The sequence below is a fragment of the Aythya ferina genome, assembly GCF_964211825.1.
Source record: "Aythya ferina genome assembly, chromosome: 1".
Classification (NCBI taxonomy): domain Eukaryota; kingdom Metazoa; phylum Chordata; class Aves; order Anseriformes; family Anatidae; genus Aythya; species Aythya ferina.
Window position 1 is genome coordinate 29,448,181 of NC_140296.1, and position 21,032 is coordinate 29,469,212.

Below are 21,032 nucleotides of genomic sequence, written 5' to 3' on the forward strand. Positions count from 1 at the left end.
TCCTGAGAGTCAGACAGAACTATTTTCCTGCATGTAAGTTGTTAGGAGTCTGTAGCTAGTGGCTACTGAGCATAAAATGTGTAAAATGCTGACAAACACCCACTGCTGAAGAATTAAATGAAAACATTACTGGAGCTAAGTATGTTTATCATTCTTATAACGCCCCAAATACACAAATGACCATTGGCAAACATCAAGATTTAAAAAACTGCTGGTAGAATTAAAAAAGAGGAAAACATCAGGCAAAAAGAAAAAATGATTTATTTGAGTCTATAAAAAAACAAGCGTTAGACTAAATTTGCAGCCATAAACATTTCATTAGCATACTTAACAGGAAAAATACAAGCACACGTTTTGAAATTAAACTTTTATTGAGATAGACGTTCATATGCTGGAGTAAACATTTGTTCAAATAGGAGTCTAAACCATTTGGACACCTCCCTTGAAAATATTTGATGATCCCAAGAAGGCTTTCACTGGAATGTTTGCTTTTACGGTAAAGTGCAGTTTCTCATCTTGATCCAAATCTTCAAGAACAAACAAAGTTCCTAAACCTGAGCATTTCCCACTAAATCAGAGCTTTTGGTTCCAATTGCCTTTTTAAGCAGCATTTTATACTGCTCTGCCACGTTAATGTTCAAGCTGCTTTCTTGAATCTTATCATAGAGGAGATGACTACGTCACAGCAAGACATGAGTGAACGGAAGAAAAGTATTTATGGCATCAACTACAACCATTACAGTTCAGGATAGTTTTTCTAGATGTTGTGCTACACAAAGCTCCACCTATAAGTACAGAGTTGATCACACGACATTATACACAAAAGAAGTTCTCCAAATAAATCTGTAAGGCAGGGTGCCTTAGCCAGGTATGTATGGATGAGTTTGTTAATCTGAAGGCAGAAACTGTACAGAACCCTGTAAAATGTTCTTGTTGTCTCCATATGTATGGATGCCAGCTCTCGTTCAGACAACCAAAACCATCAATGACACAAACTCACCATGGAGCTATCACAAAGGTCTGGCAGAAAACATCCCGTTTCAAAAATTAAATACTGTTCTTTTGGGAATCGGCTGCGTTTCCAAACTAAAGCTTTGTATTTGTGCTTCATGTCGGGAAGTGACGAGAGAAAAGGAAGTGAGATACGAACCACTGGCAGAGCTCCTCCATCCCAGAGGTTCATCTCCACAACTCCAGGACAGGGAGAGAACAGGCTCTCCAACACCACTTTTTGACTTCCTAACCCCAAATCCCTAACTGAGCTTTGAAAGTGGGCGAGATTTTCAGAGGCACTTGAGGAAAAGAACAAATTTTAAAGATCTTGTGGTTTGTTTGTTTGCTTGAGTATTGTTCTCTCAGTTGCTGGCAAGGTCTACAAAACAGCTTTAGGAGCTGACCATCTCAAGACCACAGGGATGTTATCCCAAGAAGCTGGACTACTTCACAGACCCCCCACGTAAGAGGATGCAGGGGACAGCAGCAGCCACAAGGCTTCTTTTCTTAGGAAGAGCTCCTTGTGAACAATCCCTGCCACAAGTTTTGTTTATGCAAACTCAATTTCCTTGAATTTACGCCCGCAGTTACCCGTGAAGCCAGATTGGGATCAGAATCCTGGGTACCCTTGTGCCTGGGTTTGCTTCTGAGGTCTGATGCTTTCTCATTAAAACCCTACCAAAGTCAGGGAGGAGAAATAAGGGGAGGAAAGAAGTCAGTTTGCCAGATTTTTTTTTTCTTCTTGGCCTCTTTAAAATAATCATCTCTTAATTCATACTGTTCTGAGGGACAGCTGAAGCTGTTGGTTTAATGACCTAGTTGCATCAGGGAAAATACAGGAAAACAGAAAAGCCTTACAGGAAATTTGGCTGGAGAAAGGCTGTGAAAGGAATCAGAAAGCCCCTCCAACAAAACAGAAACCAAGACCACCAAACATCCATCTGCAGACGTGTCACAAATTGGGAAAAAACGTTTTCCTAACAGCAAAACAATAAGCAAACCAGGGTGTATATACTAATATGTACCATATATGTTCTATAGGATGCGTACTTCTATATATACGCACAAAGGTGTTAGCTTTGTAGTTGCAATAATGTTTATCAGAATCATATGAAACCGCTTATGTAAAATCCAAGGGCTTTTCTACGTGGAAAAATAGTGCTCATTAGTTGCTCAACATTATTTCCCAGGTGGGCCCTCCAATTCTGCGTTAAAAGTTCCCATTTTTGTGCACTTTAGAAAAGATTAAGCTGAACAGGAAGAGAAAAAAAAAAAAAAAAAGATTGAGTGAGGAGAAATAATGTTCTCATAAGGAACAAATGCAGAAAAGCTGCTACTTTGGAAGTTCTTAACATTTACACCTTCACAATCAAATCCCTCTGCAGATACAGCTATCCAAAGGTCAGCTGTGATGCGTATGTGGGAATCCACAGCTTCTGAGCACGAAGCTGTATTTAGCAAAGATGCTCTGAGCTGAGCACCCAGGAAAAAAATTCAGGTTGTCACCTACCTCCAGTGCAAGGGAGCAACTGCCCACGGGCTGCTGAGGGCCCCAAGGGCTTTGGGGAGGACCTGAGCTACTCAACACGCTCTGCAAAGATGTCTGAAGACTTCAGCTGTGCTCCAAACAAACCATCCCTGGCTCTCTATTGTAAGGAAAACATGAAAATGACATACATTGTTTGGCTGTTGGGAAACCGGGTCATAGAATAACCTATTGTATTGACAAAGAGTGAAGTGGAAAATTAAACACGGCCTGGGAACCTTGGCGAAGAGCACCCTGAATGTTGGCCAGGAGTTATGGCATGGAAGTACCATTCCCAAATTAGCAGCGGAGTTGTAACCGGTGCCTACAGTGAGCATGGAGCCCCCTTCACAACACACAACTCCTGGTTTTTAGGCTCCTTTGAAGAATATTTCAATGCATGAGACTGTTGCCTTCTGCAAAAGCTTTTTTTTTTTAAGCTGTTCCCCAGACACATCCCCTACTCTGCTTGCATCTTCCTCTCCCGACTTCCCCAATGACATTTCCTATCAGCGTGTGCATCGGAAGTTATCGGGCAGATTTTGGAAAGGTCAGAGTCTTTCTGTGCCACATCATCAATACAGTTTGGCCGCAAACCCCTGTTAACAAGCCCTACGAAGATTATCTGCTTCAGGGTAATCCTGCAGTGGCAGAGTTTCAGTCTTCATGATACTGCACTGGGAAAAGCATCAGGACGAGACTCAAAAAATTAGCCTAAAAGCTTATTCCATGAATCCTTCTTTTCCAGGCATTTCGAACTATTTGTCCTCATTCATGAGTATCAGCTGGGTTACTAAGACCTCTTGCTCAAATCTGGAAGTTCTTAATAACAAAATTCCAAATGTGCAGTTCTGTTGATCCTCTCCCACTCTTAAGTTTTTTTCCATTTACTGCAGACCAGAATGCCTCCCAGAACCTTTTTCATAACAAAACCTTTGTAAAATGTTAATTTGGGCATTTTTCATGTTCATTCTCATGATCCAGACCCATCCATCACCCTGCAGAAACTGGGTGTCTACAGACAGAGGGGAAACCGAACATCCCACATGGCATTTTGGAGATGTGACCTTGTTTCAATCTACCAGCACTCCCTCTTCTATATAGATCCTCAGATCACCTTCAAACCTCCCTTGGAGCTACGCATCTTCCAGCAATGAAGTAAGCGATACGAATAACACATCCATCAGATGTGGTTTATTTTTCCCTTTCCTCTGAAGAACTGCATAGGCAGTAGTAGTGCCTTGAAGAGGGGAGAAAAGCAAAAATAGTTTCTAGTCTATTTATGTTAGAGAAGGCAAAGTTCAAAGAGCCTATCTTGCACTTACACTGAAGTTCTCAAGCTTTGCAGTGGCCCTCAGTTCTTTTTTTCTTGTCCAAGATATGAGGATAAATTTCCAAAATTGAAGACCCAAATACCTCTACAGCTACATAACAATTTGTTTCAGTACTTTTAAACCCTCATGGATTGCACAGCCCTTTCTATTAAAACTACAGATCCTGTACTCAGATTTGCTTTTATTCATATTCTAAACCACACAAACACACACAAAAAAAAGCTTATTCAAGAGGATTCTGCATACCGGTACGTACAGTCTGCAGTTCTGCTAAAAAAATAAAAAAGAGATGGAAATATGTCAAGGAGAATGTCAAAGGCTCGATGTCCCTCCAGAGCATTGATTTGCTTTTGGAATTTTCATCTGCAGAAAGCATCCGTTCCCCGCATGCTATTTTAGGGCTGCTTTAAGCCTTGAACAGGCATGTTCATCCCCTGATAACAGTGCAAGACTCCGAAGAACTCACAAGTAGCTACTGTGAAACCGGACCGCCTTTTGACCTGGTTAATAAATGTTTGCAATTGTCATTGCTAGGCAAGGAAAGCAGTAATGATACCTGCGCAAAGTTAAGGGAGATCCCCTATCTCTTCCTCAGCTGAAACAATTTACAGCTCTGCGTTAAGGAAATCGTAGTCATATAACATGCTTCCGTCAGTATCTGGACAGGGTCAGGAGCATTTGCTCCCCAGCGTACAATTAGCCAGCTGTATTTTGTTTGTTTAGCAGTTGGAACAACAAACCCAAATTGGTAGGCGATCTGGAAACAAAATCATCCAGGGCAGAGCTGAATTCCAAGGTAATACGAAAAAAAAAACCTTCATTTTCAGAAACTTGTCATCTTTGCCTTGCTTACATACCACTCAGGATCGAACTGGCTGCCAAACCCAGAGTCTGGAAGGGACTCCACAGCTCAGGCTGGACTTGGGAAACCGATTACCTTCTACAGGATGGCTCTCCTGCTGCAGGCACACAGATCACCTAACACATTTCCCATAATTGCAGGGAATTTGAGTGATTACATTGTCTCTTTAGTTGCGGCACACCGCTGCTCACTCTTCTAGGGACTTAAATGTTTTGGTCCGAGTTTTATAAATGCAACATGAGTTTTATAAATGCAGTATGTTTAGTAGAAGCGTGGGATTTAACCATTTTTTGTACCCAGGAAGATGTCACCACATAAGATATCTTGTGATGTCCCTTTTGGCTTTGAAATGACACGGATTCCGCAGGCAAAGAAACCAGCCCTATAAAATCATGGCAAGCCCTACACAGGGGCATATCATCATGCTAAAACACAAACACACACAGAAAAAAACCTACAGACAGTGTCTTCCCAGGCAGAATTTCATTGCAAAGATTTAGGGACTTAACAAACGCTCCCTCTTTTTGCAGATCCAACCCAGTATCTGGGAGGCCCGATGCAGGAACAGCTTCTGAAAACAAACCCAGACAGCGAGGCACGCTGTTTACATGCGGCTAGCCATTTTTTCAAGTTTTCACTCTCTTTTCAAAGAGCTGAGAGCACATCACAGCACTGCTCATTAAAAACTGCCTTTGATTAGGGGGAGCAGCGAGAACCACAAGCAGAGACCTTTGCCTTCCCTGCAGTTTCTGCACTTCAAAAAACTTGAGCAGCGCTCGCAGCTCCGCTCTTTGTTGCTGCTTGGCGATGCAGGGGGGGAAGGCGACGGCGTTTCCAGAGTTTGGGGGCTGTTTTTTTGGGGCAGGGGGAGGCAGCTCTTTGTTCCTGTGCTGAAACCAGCCCCAGGCTGACCCTCTGGAGCAGGTCGCCTGCAGGATTTGGCCCTGCCACCAAAGGGGGATAAGGGGAGCACCAGCAAAGAGGCAGCTTAGGGGGATTTTGGGGATCCTGAAGCCCACAGAAGGGCTCCCCAGCCCGTTTTGGGGACACGGCTCAAGCGGGATAGGGGGGCTCGGAGACAGGGGGGCTTCACACACAGCCAGACGGGACACCACAAAAAGAAGGCGAAAAGCCTTTTAAAAGCCAGCTTGGCCGCGAGCCAAGCGCTGACGGGCTTAGAAGGAAATAAACAAGAAAAGAAAAAGAAAAAAAGAACACCACCAACCACCCCAAAGTAAGGAGAAGCGGGGCTTTAAAAGCTCGCTCTCCTGTCAGCCATTTTAGAAGCGTGAGCTGAGGGGAGGGGGGGGGGGGGCGCGGAGCACACCGCCGTGCAGCTCCCTCCCTCCCGGCCCGTCCGCGTTTTATGGCTGCAGGGAAAAGGCTGAAAAAAGCCTCAAATCCTTCCCAAATGCTGGTGGTGGTGGTGGTGTCCTCCGCAGGGCAGCACCTCGCCCGCAAAGTGACCGAGCAGGGCGGGGGGGGGGGGAAGAGCTGAAGGTGCCTGCGGAGCCGAGCCCCCGGCTTTGGCGGTGCCCCGCCGGGCTCACCTTGGCAGGGTCCGGCGGCAGGATCAGCACCTGGCTGTTCTCCTCCTCCTTCTTGGCCGCCTCCTTCTGCGCCAACGCCGAGTTGAACGACACCTTCACCATGGCGGCGGGGAGAGCTGGGCTGAGCTGGGCTGAGCTGAGCTGAGGGAGGGAGGGAGGGCGAGCGCGGGGGGCGGCGGAGCTGCGAGGGAGGGCTGCCTCCTGCCTTGGCGGCCCCCCGACCCTCGCTGCCTCCTCGCCGAGACTGCTGCCCCCTTCCCCAGTCCCCTTGGCAGGCGGCACCGCAGGAGGAGGAGGAGGAGGAGGAGGAGGAGGAGAAGGCGGGACGAGGAGGGGCCGGAGCCTGCTAGGGAGGGTGGGGAGAGGGCGGCTGCCGGCGCGGTATGGGGCAGGGTCGGTGCCCTGAGTCGCGGCGGCCTGGTCTACCCAAGCCCCCGGCCGCTGCTCTGAATTGCATCCTTTGAAATGCATCTTTATTTTTACAAGGGTAGCGATAGGGAAGAGAAGGTGAAAACCACCCTTGTTGCATCTCTCAGGAGCGGCGAGCTGCCTGGAAAAGCACAGAGGAAAAGCACAAAAGTGAACGTCTGTGGTGGGTGTAAGATGTCAAGGGAAGATCACACAGCCCCGGGCAGGGTGGTGTGCAGGAGAGCTGTGCAAGGCACGCAGTCATGTTGTGAGTATTGCTATCATCCGAGGAGGATTTTATTTTAGTGACTCACCTGGGCAGAGAGTAATGTTTCTGTCACTCTCAGGGAGGTACCTGGCAAGCGAAATGCAACCCTTGTGCACAGCGGGCACCTCACTGCTGACTTCAGCAAAATCTGGCCTTTCTAGGACGGGAGATGGCACCAGGACTGAATTGTCCTTATGCTGTCTGCCTGGTCATCTGCGTCCTTTCAAATTTTTCACTTAAAATGGCTGATGGGAAATCTGGCTTCACCTGGCTCATTCTATTATCCTAAAGTATCTTCACCCAAAGGTCTATGGATAATTTAAGGAACATGTTTGCACTCGGGACTGCAAATTGCCTCAGGTTTTCCAAGAATTCAGTCTAACTATGTTAAAATTCAACAGAGATTAACCGAATCCTTTGCAGATATTTCACAGAAGTGTAAAAAGTCATAGCTGCACAAAAAGAACAGAATACAGAGCTTTCCCTGGGCCCTTTCCAAGAATGTTTGGTGTGATCCTGGGGATTTACCCAGCTTTAGTAGTAACTTTCCTAAAAAGTATTTGAGCATTCTACATGGAAATCATAAAATACTGTAATAAGGCTATCATAAACTACAGTATGCCAGGTCACTACTATGATTTTTCTTTTGGTAAATTGGACTTTATTGTCCCACTCCCACATTCAGAAGTGCATTGGCAACACCACTGGTCTCATCTCATTGGGAATTCTTGCAGGCATGATGTGTATTCAGGACAATATTTAGCATGCATTCTGAGTTTTGCTTTGCTTTGTTCTTAATGACGTCTTCAGATATTCCTCACAAGAAGATGGGTATGCAAAAGACAGTTGAGGGCAAAGGCATGACATTTTATTACCTTTGTCAAAGTATATCTAATACCCCGGGCAGCATACGCTCTTATCTTTTGGGATCAAACACTCTGTCTGCTTCTTGAATCATGCTTACAGATGGTGGCTTACCACAGGTAGATAAGAGCACCCTTATGGTGTAGCCACTCCTGACCTTTTGATTAGTAAGAATTTAGGATATTTGGGGACCTTTCTATTAGAGAACAGAGTAAGAATAAAGCAACATGAAAACCTGTCTGCTTACTTTCAGGCTATGCTGTGCTCCTACGTGCTTGCTTTCAGGCTGTGGTTTCACATGCAGCTGAGTTGATTGGACGGCTCCATTCCTCTGAAATGAAATCTTACCCCATCTTCCTTCTCTTGCCCTTCATGTTCCCCCACACAATACCCTTTACGCCCACCTCCTTCCACCACTAATCTGCCAGTGTCTGTGCTGCACATATGTATGACCCATGCACCAGCCAATTCAACTCTCCAATCCAGCAGAAAACTATCTGAGTTTTTCTGGGTTATTTTTCTGCTGAGTTGGTGAGTTATGTCAGTTCAGAGAGATATGTGGACCAGCAGCAGAGTAAACACTGGGACTGTGAGGCCAAGAACAGCAAGGGAGAGGGATTTGGGGATGGACGCCTCGGCACTTTTGCAGAGGTAAAAGTATTAGTGACAGAAGTATGAGAAATTAGAGCTTTTATCTGAGATAAAAGTGTTTTGTCAGCCTATTGAGTCTCTCAAAACCACAGCCTTGTTTTTTTCTCAGGCAAGTATGTGCATCTCAATTTATATGCAGACGACTTTCTCCTTCTCCCCCACATTGCTGCCCCTTCTCTCTCACCGACAAGGCTTTAGTTCTTCAGTCCCCTGCCCCATCATTTATCAGATCTCAGGAACCCCCTGTGGGGCAGATGACCTACACTGTTTAGATTTGTGTGCTTGTGTCCTTGGGCAGAGGTTTTCCATTGTTTCAGCTGTCACTACAAAGAGGGCATTTAATTGATCCCCTGTTTACCCCCAGTGGAAAGTGGCTATTACCTCCATCAGGACTGGGAGTTGCTTTCTCTTTCAGATACCTCTCTTAAAAAGCCATGATGCTCCAAGCCTTACTTCTGCTTGCCCATCTACAATTCAAAATCAGCCTACGTGCCATCTCTCATACTAAGATCCTAAGTTTTTAATGCCTGTATTAGACAACCTGTGGATCAAAACACGTAAAACTGTGGGCCTTTTGAATAACTATATTCCAACAAAGGACACTGTTTTGAGATGAGGAAAATGTAGTTGTTTCTAAGGTTTGTTTTAAAAATATTCTGATTGTAACAACGTGGAAGGTTCCATATGGCGTCATGGTATTTTTTGTTTCTTCCACTCCTTGTTTCTCAATATCTGCATTACATTTTGATATGGTTATGTCTTATTTCTCTTTTCCCTCAACTGCTCTTCCCAGTTTTATGTCTCTCTCTATCTACCTCTGTCTAGCTATATATATAATTCTTATTTATATAATAAAAAAGGGATATATAATAAATGAGGGTGGGGGAAAGGCAGACAACCAAAAGTTGTTTCTATGACAGACATGTCTTCAGCTTGCTTTCTTAGTCAGAAGTTGAAATCCATCTACACTTTTTCAAGGCTTTTTTGCTGTCTGGCCCATCCTTCCTTCCACCTCCCATTCTTTTCACAGCCCCCTCAGCCCCAACTGAGAGTCTCATCTGCCAGCTTCGTACCCAAATGCCCCCTCAAAACCTTCCTGTCCATCCTTCCCTTTTGCAAGAGCCCTGAATTCATTCAACAAGGACTTGTCCTAGGAACAGACTTTAGCTTAGATACACAAGTCTACTACACAGGTAAGAACTTGCATATTTCACAACCCTCTACTGAAAAAGCCACTTTTATCAGCAAAATATATATGTGTATTTTGCTGTTACTTTATGCATTGATCTGGCCAATTTTTTTCCAAGTTCTTTGTTTTGGCTAGATGGGAGCATATAGCCACGGCAGCATTTTTTTTTAGCTTTGTCCTTCATTAAATCTGCTACCATCTGCAAATCTACCTTCCCTATAACAACTCAAAAGGATAACATAAAACCAGTGTAAATGCCTGATGGCTAAAGCAGAAGGGAAAAAGTGGTATTATTTGTATATATAGGATAAGATAGGAAAGAAAACATATCCAGATGAATTTAAGCCTGTTTGTCAACCCTTATATTCTTTTTTTTTTTTTTTTTTTTTTTTAATATCCCAGTGCACACTAACATCAGCAAACCAAATGGCATATAAATCTTTGCCATTCTTTAGGTTGCAGGTAGTTGGGAATGGAAACTGTTGGTGTTCTCAAATATTTTGGGAGCCCAACCTCTACAGCAGACTCCCCGGTTTTTCTTAGCCTCCAGACAGTATTGTAATCTACATCTTAAAAATAACACGATTTTCACAATCTGTCTAAAATGCAGCCGCAACTACGACGCATGAAATAAGCTTGACAAATCTATTGCAACTCGTCTTGTGCCTTCCGGCACCTCAGTCATCCCTGCTGTGAATAAAGCCAATTAGAGTGCGTAAGTGGCAGCGCAGCACTGAATTATGCCCTAATCCAGCAAGCTGCTTTGCATGGCCAGCTTCTGCACCCACGTGGAACCCCAGGGCCCACCGAGACACGGCGGCTCGCCTGGCTGGGTCTGTAGTTTGTCTGGAGGAAAATCTCCATATCCAACATGCAGCAACTTACCTGCATGTACAGTACTCTTAATTCCAAAGAATCATTTGCAACGTAAGCCAGATCCTCCCTCACTTGAAGTCAATGGAAGGACTCATGATTTTCTCTTAAAGCTGGTCCCGTCTTCAGGTTCAATACAAATGCTTTGACTTCAATCCTATCTGGGTGTCGTCTGTTAAGTGCTAGACTGCACAAAGGCAACCTTTATATTAATTTATCTACATTTTATTTGCTCATTAAGCGTCGATGATTTGGCCAGTATTACAGAAGACTCAAATTAAAGACTATTGCTGCCCCAGGGATTTTATAATCTAAATCAGGTAGAGAAAAAAAAATTCCTAGGAAGCTAAGGACACAGAATAACTTGAAGTCTCACTCTCTTTTCCCTTAAACTCTTCTTTTTCTCTCATTTCTCTTCACAGAGATAAAACTTGGGTGCAAGCCCTTGTCCTCTAGTATCCTGGTAGCTGCTATCCCCTCCTTCCCATCCCCACAAATGCCATTTTGTACATTAAACATATGCTGCAAACATATTTTGATTTTTAGGATTTATTGAGCTGCTCCTTTTTGCTTTGTCTATTAGCACCTAAGACTGCCTAAACGGTCAGGTGCAGATATTTAATTTAGCACAGGACACCTGCATTGGGAGGTTAAAAGATGAATTCAGCTTGCTCCATTACAAGATATCCTAACATAAAGTGTCATAGTCTCCAATTTCTGTTTGGGCCTCAGGACTTTTTTGTACCTGTCGTTTGTCTCCCTTTCTGCTGCATCAAGCACAAGCTTCCTCGCTTGGCCTTCCAGGCTGGTGCCTGGCCCTGTCCATATTAGTTGTTAGATCTCGTGGCCAGTCCTACAGACTATTGCTGGTGCAAACTTTGTTTGGTCCTGCGTCATGGAAGGAATTGTCCTGTCCATCAGAAGCTGTGATGTTGCTGAATACTCATGTCCACAGCCCAACCAGGAATCACATCTGGGGCAGGTGGATCTCCACAGAGTTGTAAAGTTTCCTTTATCTCATGCTTTCCAGCCAGATCACCAGGATCTTGCACATTTGCACTTAATTCTCTACCTTCTCTCTTCCTCAGAGTGAATAGTGTCTGTGCAGAGAAGACAAAGCCAATCCAGAAGCACTGCACCTACTGGATGGACCCACGCTGTGACACCCCACTGTGACTGGTTCTCTCCAGTCCTGTGGCTCAGAATACAGCCTCCCACACACTGACATGCAGGTAAACTAAGCAACTAAGCTGAGAGATCTGCTGATGTGAAATGATAGCTCTTTCACCTCACTAGTCCAATTCTCATATACTAAATTTGTCAACTTTTCCAACTTTTCCACTTGCCAAGGTCTCTCTCTCTCTCTCTCTTTTTTTTTTTTTTTTTTTTTTCCTCTGAAGCTTTTGTTGCTTCTGTCGATTTTCAGAGTTTTTCGAAGCTTACCAGCATTTGGCAAAAAGGTAAGGAACTGACCTTTCCAGCCTGATGCTGTAAGATTAATTCTACCCAGCAACTGTTGGTTTTTCGGATAAACTTCTGCAAAGCTGCATGAGTTACACAATAGAAAGCGTGAAATGCTCTATCCTGTTTAAACAGGTTTCAATGGGGTTGGCATGCAACCCTGCTCACCGAACAGCAAGTTTTGCATCTTGTACTGTAGGGTTAATGTCCCTGCTAGCCCTTCTGCCACACGTAAGGCACACTTTCTTCCTAAACAGCAGGAGTCAGAGGCTGCACCCCAACATGCCTGTTTGAAGCATCACCCAGTACCTTCAGGTGAAGTTTCAGGTTGCACGGAATTTCAGACAGCTGCATGTGTCTGCCACAGCAGCACCCCCATTGCTTATGGTGAGTCAGCCATTGTGTGGTCATAAGTAAACTGTATCAAAGAGAAAAATGCTGTATTTTTAATTTTTATTTATTTATATTCTCCATTACTGCCCTTGCTTAGTGGAAGAGCTTGCAGTGGATCAGCCCTGAGCCATTCAGCCACACGATTCCCTAGATTTGCCTCCAGGGAAGCAGCCAGAGCTGGCTGGTGGGGGAGGAAGGGGAAGGAGCAGTGAAAGGGCTCCTTGTAGGCAGCAGCCCACAGCCACTTTGCTTCAGATGTAACACGAAACCTCACTCTCAATGTCACAGCCACGGACATTGTCAGCCGGGGTAATGAAGATGGCTGGGAGGGGGTGGGGGGTGTTAAAATGGCCCAAATGCTGAGATCTGTGTTCATCAGTTCTCTTTCTCCTTTATTTTCCTAACACACAGGGCATCCTGGAAAGACAAAGAAGGAGCAGCAACATAAATTTAGAGGGGCTGAGAAACAAAATTGGTAACAGAGGGTGGGATCCATCACTTGTACCATAGCAGGATCCAGAGGTATCCCTACTTGTGCGTTTGAGACAAAATAGATTTTTAAGATGCTCGGACATTTAATGACATTTCTACTCAATTTACAGACTCACAGAATAGCTCACTCTGTCTTTTGTTTTCTTTAAAACATCCATAAATTCGATAAGATCACCTGGCTTAATAAAAACAAGGAAAGATTTTCCCAGGAATGCTGCATCATGAGGGAGGTTTCTTTTGTGATACGGTAATTCTAGGAAAGCAGAGCAGTAGGTGAGGGGTCCTTGCCTCTGACTTCTTGGCATCATATAGCACAAATTTTCTGGTATTGCTTACAATCTCAGGAAAAAAAAAAAAAAAAGAAAAAAAAAAAAAAAGAAAAGACAAAATAAAAAAAGAGAAGTTGAAACCATAGGTTGTAATGGCAGCAAAATTTGGAGTTGGCTGCAGCATACTGCTTGTTAAATGCTGTTGTCCCTGGGCCAAAGCGGGTTAGGTATCTGGCAATAATTTATACCTGTTTTAAAACTTCCTTCAAGAAAATTTACTAAATGACTGCCTTCTCAAATCCTAAATGGATTTGTGGAAAAATGTTTACTCCCCAGAAAGCCTCATTTCTTGGCTTATTATAGACAAAAATCAATAACATGCAGTCTCTCAACAAGGTTTTTCTCTTCAGGATTATTTAAAGCTATAGAGCTAACAAACAGTTTCCTTTATATTTCTGAGGTTGGTTAGTGGGGTAGTGCTATGATTATGAGGATGAAACCCTGAAGAAGCCAAAAGTAACTTCAGAAATATTTCCTAGTTTCTCAGGAAATCCCTGTGGTCGGTTGTTACGAAATTCTCTGCATCCAACATAATGCAGCATTGGCTGGACCAGTACGGGGTAAAACAACCTGTGGCGTGGTGACTACCTACTTGCTATTTGTTCAGGATGGTGCAGACACTGCAGCGGGGAAATAAATTATACAAGAAAAAATAAACGTAACGGTAATTTCGAAGGAAATGCCAAGATTTAGAGAGAAAACAGTAGTCTTAGTGTAGGAAAGATCCTCAGCTCTCCTCTGGGAAAGTTTAGACAAAAAAATAATAATAATCTGTCTTCCTGCCTGTGACTTCATTCTCCAGTTACTGAAGTAAAAAGCAATATTCCCATTGACTGAAGCTGTGCAATTATGTGTCTTGACTGCCTTCGAGATAAATCATCAATCTTCACTCTGCTAAAATAGGAATTTACAATCCCCTTTCAAGATTATTAACATTTATATACCAAGAAATACCTGGCCTTTTTTCTGGAAGCACCAGGGAAGACTACAAAGGTTTTGGACAAAATGTGTCACGCAAATGATTTGACAAGAAGCCATCATCAGTCAAAGGCACGGGTCAATGATTTTACATATGTACCTCGCCAGCAGCTAGTTTTCCTTCGGTCTTAATAATTCATAGCACAAAATAAATTAGATTCCTAAATAATACTGCCCCTTCTAAATGGAAACAATTTAAAAATAGGTTAAAACGTTAAACTTTGTGAACAATGGATTGCTAGGTATGGATTTTACATGGAAACATAATATTTAACTGGTAAAGCTGAGGCCTCTTGTATATTGGTGAATGTCTGTAGCGGCATGCAGCTTGTCACAGAAGCAAGATCCTAATATGAAAATAGTGGATCATTTCTGTTGCCTTTTCTCGAGTAAGACTGCCATTTGCTTTCAATAAAAGATTGTCTGAGTGAAGACAATAGAAGCAGGTCCCGTATTTGAGAAGCAAGAACAAACACAAGCAAATAGGAACCAGGAATGAAGGAGAAGGAGCCAAAAACAAATAAACCGGAGAAAAAAGAGCAAGAGAAATAGGCGGTTTAATGAGACCGGGAGTGTGGAGATTAAGTCAATTTTCATGCTAGTTTTAAAGCCAAATTATAAAGAAAGCAACAACTCTTATATAAAAAAAAAAATGGGTAGACATGTTTTGGCACAGCATGCTTTCCTCAGTACACATGGGGGCTATCAACTTGTTTTGTTTTGTTTTAGAAGGCCTAAAGAGATGCTCTTAAGTGTGAAAGCATCTTGGAATAAATCACATTATAATTTTTGCTAAACTGTGTTTTCTTCTCTGTTTTGTGTTACGAGCTGAGTTTGTGAGCCCTGCACGCAGCCTCACGATGCCTCTGGCTTCTCTGAAGCAGTAACTTCTGAATACAGTTTCTGGAGTTGCAGGGAATATTCGTGGCATGAGTGGGCAGAACTTTGTTGAGTTTGGGTAAACATTTAATAATGCAGAAGGATGTAGAAAAGGGTGCAGAACCTTTTCCATTTGTTTATCAGAGCTGCAGTCTGAGGTACTTTTGTAACTGTATACTGAATCAAAAATCCATTAAGGATACGTATTAACACCTTCCAAGATAACAGTGCTCATTCATCCTCTCCTCCAGTCCTTTCAATAGAGCTGAACACATCCACACTGCATAATTCCTCTCCTAGACAGAAAGAAAACATAACAGTGGGGGGGGAATGGGTGCGAACTCAGCCCTGAGGTAAGGAGGGAAGGAGATGGGGAGAGCCTGAACCAGAAAGAAAAACAGAGCACAAAATCCTTAGCACAGAATGAAGTCCTTAGCATAGGGCAAGTAGGGTAAACTGAGCCACAAAGAGGAAAAATTAGAGGAAGACAAATTCCTTGCAGGAGGTGGAAGGGTAATGGCAAGGGAGAATGGTTTGTACAGAGAGCTGTTGGCATGAGGAAAGAATTAAGATCCTAGCAGAAAAATTGGGGTATGCTGGTGTGTGTGCGTCTGTGGATGATGGGAGGTGGAGGGTCATGGTGCCTGCTTAAAACAGGGAGCAGGTGAAGAGGATGCTGAGCTACCAGGAAGGTCATAAAATAATGACTGTAATGTCTGAAGTTTGAAAGATGGGGCTGAGGGATATGGGGAACCCTGAAACTGAAATGGAAGCTGTCACACTGAGAGCTTTTTTTGTGTGCAATATGAAAGATGGCTTTAAAAATAACAAATCCTAGAGATTGGTAGGGTGAAGTTGAAGACAAAAAGGGCTTCAAGTTAAGCTGGGTATTTGCAGGAAGCAGCTCCTCTGAGATCCCTTTGCTTTGTCATCAATTCTGCCCCACTGCCTCCAGGTGACGAGGGACCGCTAGAGCCCTCTGTGGTAATCAAAGGGCTCTTCAGTCTCCGTGTAGGAACAGCTTTCAGGCAGACCCTTGTGGACCATGGTTAACCCTGACCACTTCCACAGCCACCACAAACACGAATTTGCCTCCTGGCTGCCCATTTCCTGCGGGGAGTGATGTGTCACTTTGGGAACGCATGCTCTGAAACAACCCCATTTTTTTTTCCCTTTCTGGCCGAGATCAAAGCTGGATGGGGCGAGGGAAATGGACCTTTACAGAAGTGCAGTGTTTTGCCTGTCTTGTGACGAGGCGTGCACACAGCTCTGAGCCTGTGCAGCCTCAGTCCACAAAGCAGGATGTGTCAGTGAATTCCCTCCAACTGCTTTTATTGTATCCTTTCCTATCCAAATTCCTGCTCAGTACCCATTAGCTCGATGCTGAGTGGCTCTGCGGTAAATGAAGCATTTTGCATTTCCAACTTGGGAAGTGGCAGAAAATACACAGGTTTTCTACTCAGAAAAACATTAACCTTGCAAAGGAAGGAAGGACATTCTGAGCAATCCTTTCAAAATGTCTTCGGGCAGAGAGCTGCACCCATTTTTGTCCTTTCGCATTTCTCCCCTGAGAGCTGGAAGCCAGCCTTGACCCATGGGGACCCCTTTTAGCCCCTAACTATTAAATCTGGCTGGCCTCTGCCCTCTCAGTTTCCTTGGAATGCCACACTGGCAATCACAAGTTTATTGCCCATTTAGTGCGAATAAAGGCAAAACCTAGTTGTCGTGGCCATGCTCATGAACCAAAGGCGATGTGTTAAGTGCAGAAGAAATGATAAAAGTCCACATGGCACATACAGAGTGCACAAACTTTTTGACTGTCCCCGACGGATCACCTTGAAGCAATTTCCTCATGTAAATTAGCTTCCCTTGAAATATCCCGCAGAAAACAGCAGCCTGCTGCGGGGAAACTGGAATACATAGCAGAGATGAAGAGTAGTTATTGAAAATAAAACTGAAAGGAACTGACCTGTAGGTGAATATTAGGGACAGGAAAGATGCGGTTGTTGAAAGAGGTTATAAATGAACTGTCTGTAGGAAGGAAATTTGTTGGTCTCTTTTTTTTTTTTTTTTTTTTTTCAGTAGTGCAAGTGGGTTTATAAAAAGCAGAGTTTAAACTGCTCGGAGTGTTATTTTACAATTGCAATGTGAATATGTAATATCATAGTATCCAGAATGGTTCTGTAGTAGCAGACAGACAGAAATGAGGGAAAAAATGACCCTGGGGTAAGAAAAATAAACGTGAATCATAAAAAAGTACCCTCAACGTGTTTGCCAGAAAGTCCCATTAGCTGGGCCCTAAAGCTAAGGGATCTTTTTTGCCCTACATATCCATTATCTTTAGTAACAGGCAATATGTGCATTACTAAGGGCTTCATGGTGTGTTCTCCTCTGTTCTTCCCCTTTTCCATCCTCCCCACCACTGTGGTCCTTCGCCTGTCCAGATGGAGACCTGCTGGTGCACAGTGCGGGTCCTTCTTTCCCCATACACCTGAATTTCCTTGCAGAGGAAACTAGGATGCTGGAAGGAGAAATATGGTACACTGGAACCCAGTAAGCCACAATGTGCATTTTGGGAACTCAAAACTCCCCTGTCCCCCAGTATTGGAAGCACCCAGAGGGTACAGCTGATAACAGCTTTCGATAATTAGGGATTAAACTGTGTTTCTTACTGCCCTCCTCTGTAAAACAGGAATACTACTTTGCAGCAAAGCAGGGGATTCTGACAACATCAGCTCTTTTTGTGATCAAGCGAGTGCACTGAGAGAATGATTATTTCTCCAGAAGCATTTGATTTGTGAGCTGCTTCAAAATCATCAACAAAAGGCTGTGTTCATATAGATAATCCAGACACCTAAATGTTAAATGGCTGCTGTTACAATTAAAAGTGCAAAGGAAGCCAATGGGAAATTGGTAGGTGAATGTCTGGTTGAGACTTCTGTTACCTAAAACATGTAATTTGTTATAACAAAACAAAACACGGTGAACTGAATCAAGACCATCTGCCCACGGTAATCATAAGTATATATTCATAGCATTGCATCTTTTGAGTAATAACCATAGATAAACAATTTGAAAGAAAGATAATGCCGTCAAATTACAGGTTTTTGTGTGAGCAGAAAAAGTCTCAGTCAGGAGTGGGCCTCCAGATACTTTGATGATATAAAAAATAGCAATAAGGAAAGGGAATGAAAAGGCATTGAGGACTAAACAGCAGGTTTTGACATGTTTAAAACTGTTGACTAATATACGTCTATGACTAAGAAAAGGAATATATTCACATCTCAATTACTCAAGTTTTGCCCTTTTTAAGCACTATTTTATTATTTTTACTCTTCTGCCACAGGCTTTTATTAAAAGCAGAACAAACAATGATCAAAATATGCACTGGAATGTTTTCCTTTATGGAAAAAAAAAAAAAAAAAGCATCTTTCTCAAATGACAGTGTTTGAATTTTTATGTAAAATGCATTCTGAGCTAATCCTCTCTTACACAGGCTTGTTCCTGCACTGAGATGACAGGCTTTTAAATCTGCCAAAGCCGAGTTCAGGCCTTTCTTCCCAGATCTGCAGTGCTCCTGCAATACTTGCCGACGTCATTGCTACCTAGGGGAGCATAAGGAGGCTACCTTGGTTTATGGGTGAGCTGTGGGGACGGGAGATGCTGACAGCTGGGCCTTAAAAGCGAAGGAGGAACTGATGCTAAAACCATCTTTAAATGAACAAAACGGATAAGCAAGAATTGCAGATAATTAGTCAGACTTTAAAGGAGTTTCTTTATGTACTGTAAACCTCACAAGTTCACATGAGCTGTATCCATGTTAGCAACTGCAAGATATTAAGGCTGTGCCTATACTAGCAAATTAAATATGGTCATGATCCCACTGAGGCCCCCTGTGCTGGAACAACCCATACCCATTCTCTTGCACTCTTTTCTTTCCCAAAACAGGGTAGTTGCTTCCCAACTGCTCGTTGCAATTGGTCCCTGACTGATTTCCACACAGCATCCAGGAACTGTATGGGAAAAGGTTGCATGCCTATGTCAAGCATCACAAGATCCTTCTGGCAGGATCCCATGTCAGGGATCTTTCTTCCAGTTTAATAGCCTGGATGCTCAAATTCCAGTTCCAAAGGACATTCACTGCTTACTTCAGCAGCATAGGGAGCACGGTGCATTCGTCTAGTAACATGAATAAATGTGTTGAAGCCGACAGAATAACTCATAATAATGAAATTACAATGCTATTACATTCTATTATATATGTAAAACTACAGCGTGATTAATTATTACAACATCCGTCTCTGCATTCTCATATGTATTTGCTCTGTGAAGCCACAGACCTCTGAACACTCGAGAAGATCTGGCGAATATTTATATGCGTAGAGTTGCTTGCATACTTAAGGGATTGACATACTGCTGCCAAGACAGAGACAGTAAAAGCCACCAGCAGCGCACATAAAAACACGTACTTTATTTCTTCTGGCAACTGAAATGTATATTAGATTTCTGTTAGCACTTGTCCTGATGAGAAAGTCAGTACTACACTCAGTTTTGGGAAGGTGAGGCCCTCACCACAAGATAAGAGATTGTTTTGTTGCAAGTAGCTAGAAGACCACCCAAAGTTCAAAACTAGCACAGTTTTACTGTGTTCTTCCCCAAGAAAGCCTTTTAATTCACCCACTGGAATAGTATCTTTTATCATTTTAGTGATAGACATACAGTCCATCCATCACATACCTGCTAACACCTAACCAATGTGTGGTTAAGTAAAAGACAGAGAAAACTATGGGAAATAAAATATTCCCTTTTCAAATCCAAATGGTAAGTTTCTCTTAATACATATGCTCTTAAAATTAATCCCTCTGTCCATAGGTATCAGCCGTCTCCTCCTGGTCACGTAGGATCAGGTTCTGTATCACAGAACTGTAGAAAAGGAAGCAAAGCAAGAGAGCAGGCAAGAGCGGGAGACAAAATTAGTATTTAATTTTTACTCTCATAAGTAAATAACCATTTCCATATGGCACACAGCAAATGAAACCTGTTTTCCGACTCATTTTCATCTCATGGTGAGATCCTCTGGTGGTGCCAACTCTGACTGAAGCTTCTTAGGAGGTTAGGGCATGTAATATTGCTTTCCTGTGTAGACTCTTTCATGACTAACATGGCTTGGCTTGATGCTATAAAATTCCTTCTGTGTAAGGCTGTAGCCTTTCCCTGTGCTGTATGCAACTGTCTGTTTTCATGAAGTGCATAGGGACCTAGTAGCTTTGAAGCCACTAGCCCTAAGAGAAACTGGGATGAAAATGGGCAGGAGATATTTGCAAAGCAAAGCCAGACAGACACAAGCGCACACATCCACCCAGCGCACGACTGCGTCACCGTAATTACCATCAAAGCTAAAAATAAATAAACACAAAAGTATGATTTCACTGCACAACGTCCTCCTTAACTGTAAACGTTCAGCCGGGCTGGAAACCGAGTTAACCACATTTTAATGATAAGCACATCTGAAGTCTCCTGCTGCAGGCCTCAGGCAGGCGCGTTCTCAGAGAGCAGGCTGCGCACCAGGCACTGCAGGCAGCCACAGCAAGTCGCCCTCCAGCCTGCGTGCACCACCCTGTGCACAGCTAGGTCCTGAAACGGGGTGCAGAGGAGGCCATGCACGCTGTGGCACAGCTGTAGAGGAGCAAAAAATATGGAGCCACCACCTCGCATGAAAACACAGAAGCTCTGTTGTGCCACCAGTGACCTAGAGCTGCTTCCTGCACCCTCAGCAAGAGACCCGGGATGCCTCCTCCTCAGAAATCCCTCTTTACGTTACTGAAATGCATGCACTTCCCAACTTCTGGCACAAAGCATCCTCTTTGCAGACCTCGACAGCCAAGAAACACATAAGTCGAGTGACTTTGTGAGGAATAAACTGGAGCCTGGAGCTCCTGTGGCTTCGCTATGTGCTCAACAGTAGCTCCGCAGCAGATGCTGT

General features: G+C 43.5%; 1 protein-coding gene and 1 long non-coding RNA gene across 3 annotated transcripts in view; one reads left to right on the forward strand and one right to left on the reverse strand.

Annotated features, from left to right (window-relative positions):
* The window catches only part of ITM2B (integral membrane protein 2B), a 26,117-nt gene extending 19,456 nt beyond the window's left edge, over positions 1-6,661 (reverse strand). The window contains exon 1 of one of the 2 annotated variants that reach the window (XM_084529695.1): positions 6,265-6,661. In XM_084529695.1, the coding sequence (XP_084385821.1) occupies positions 6,265-6,366 (102 nt within the window). In that variant the 5' untranslated portion in view covers positions 6,367-6,661. The remainder of the gene's footprint in view (positions 1-6,264) is intronic. The other variant, XM_084529696.1, reaches the window with a different exon arrangement.
* Positions 6,612-14,940, forward strand: LOC311441548. Its single transcript, XR_014696030.1, has 5 exons — positions 6,612-6,856; positions 9,486-9,648; positions 11,606-11,749; positions 12,236-12,365; positions 12,783-14,940. It is a non-coding gene; the product is annotated as an uncharacterized lncRNA (long non-coding RNA).
* The last annotated feature ends 6,092 nt before the right edge of the window (positions 14,941-21,032 follow it).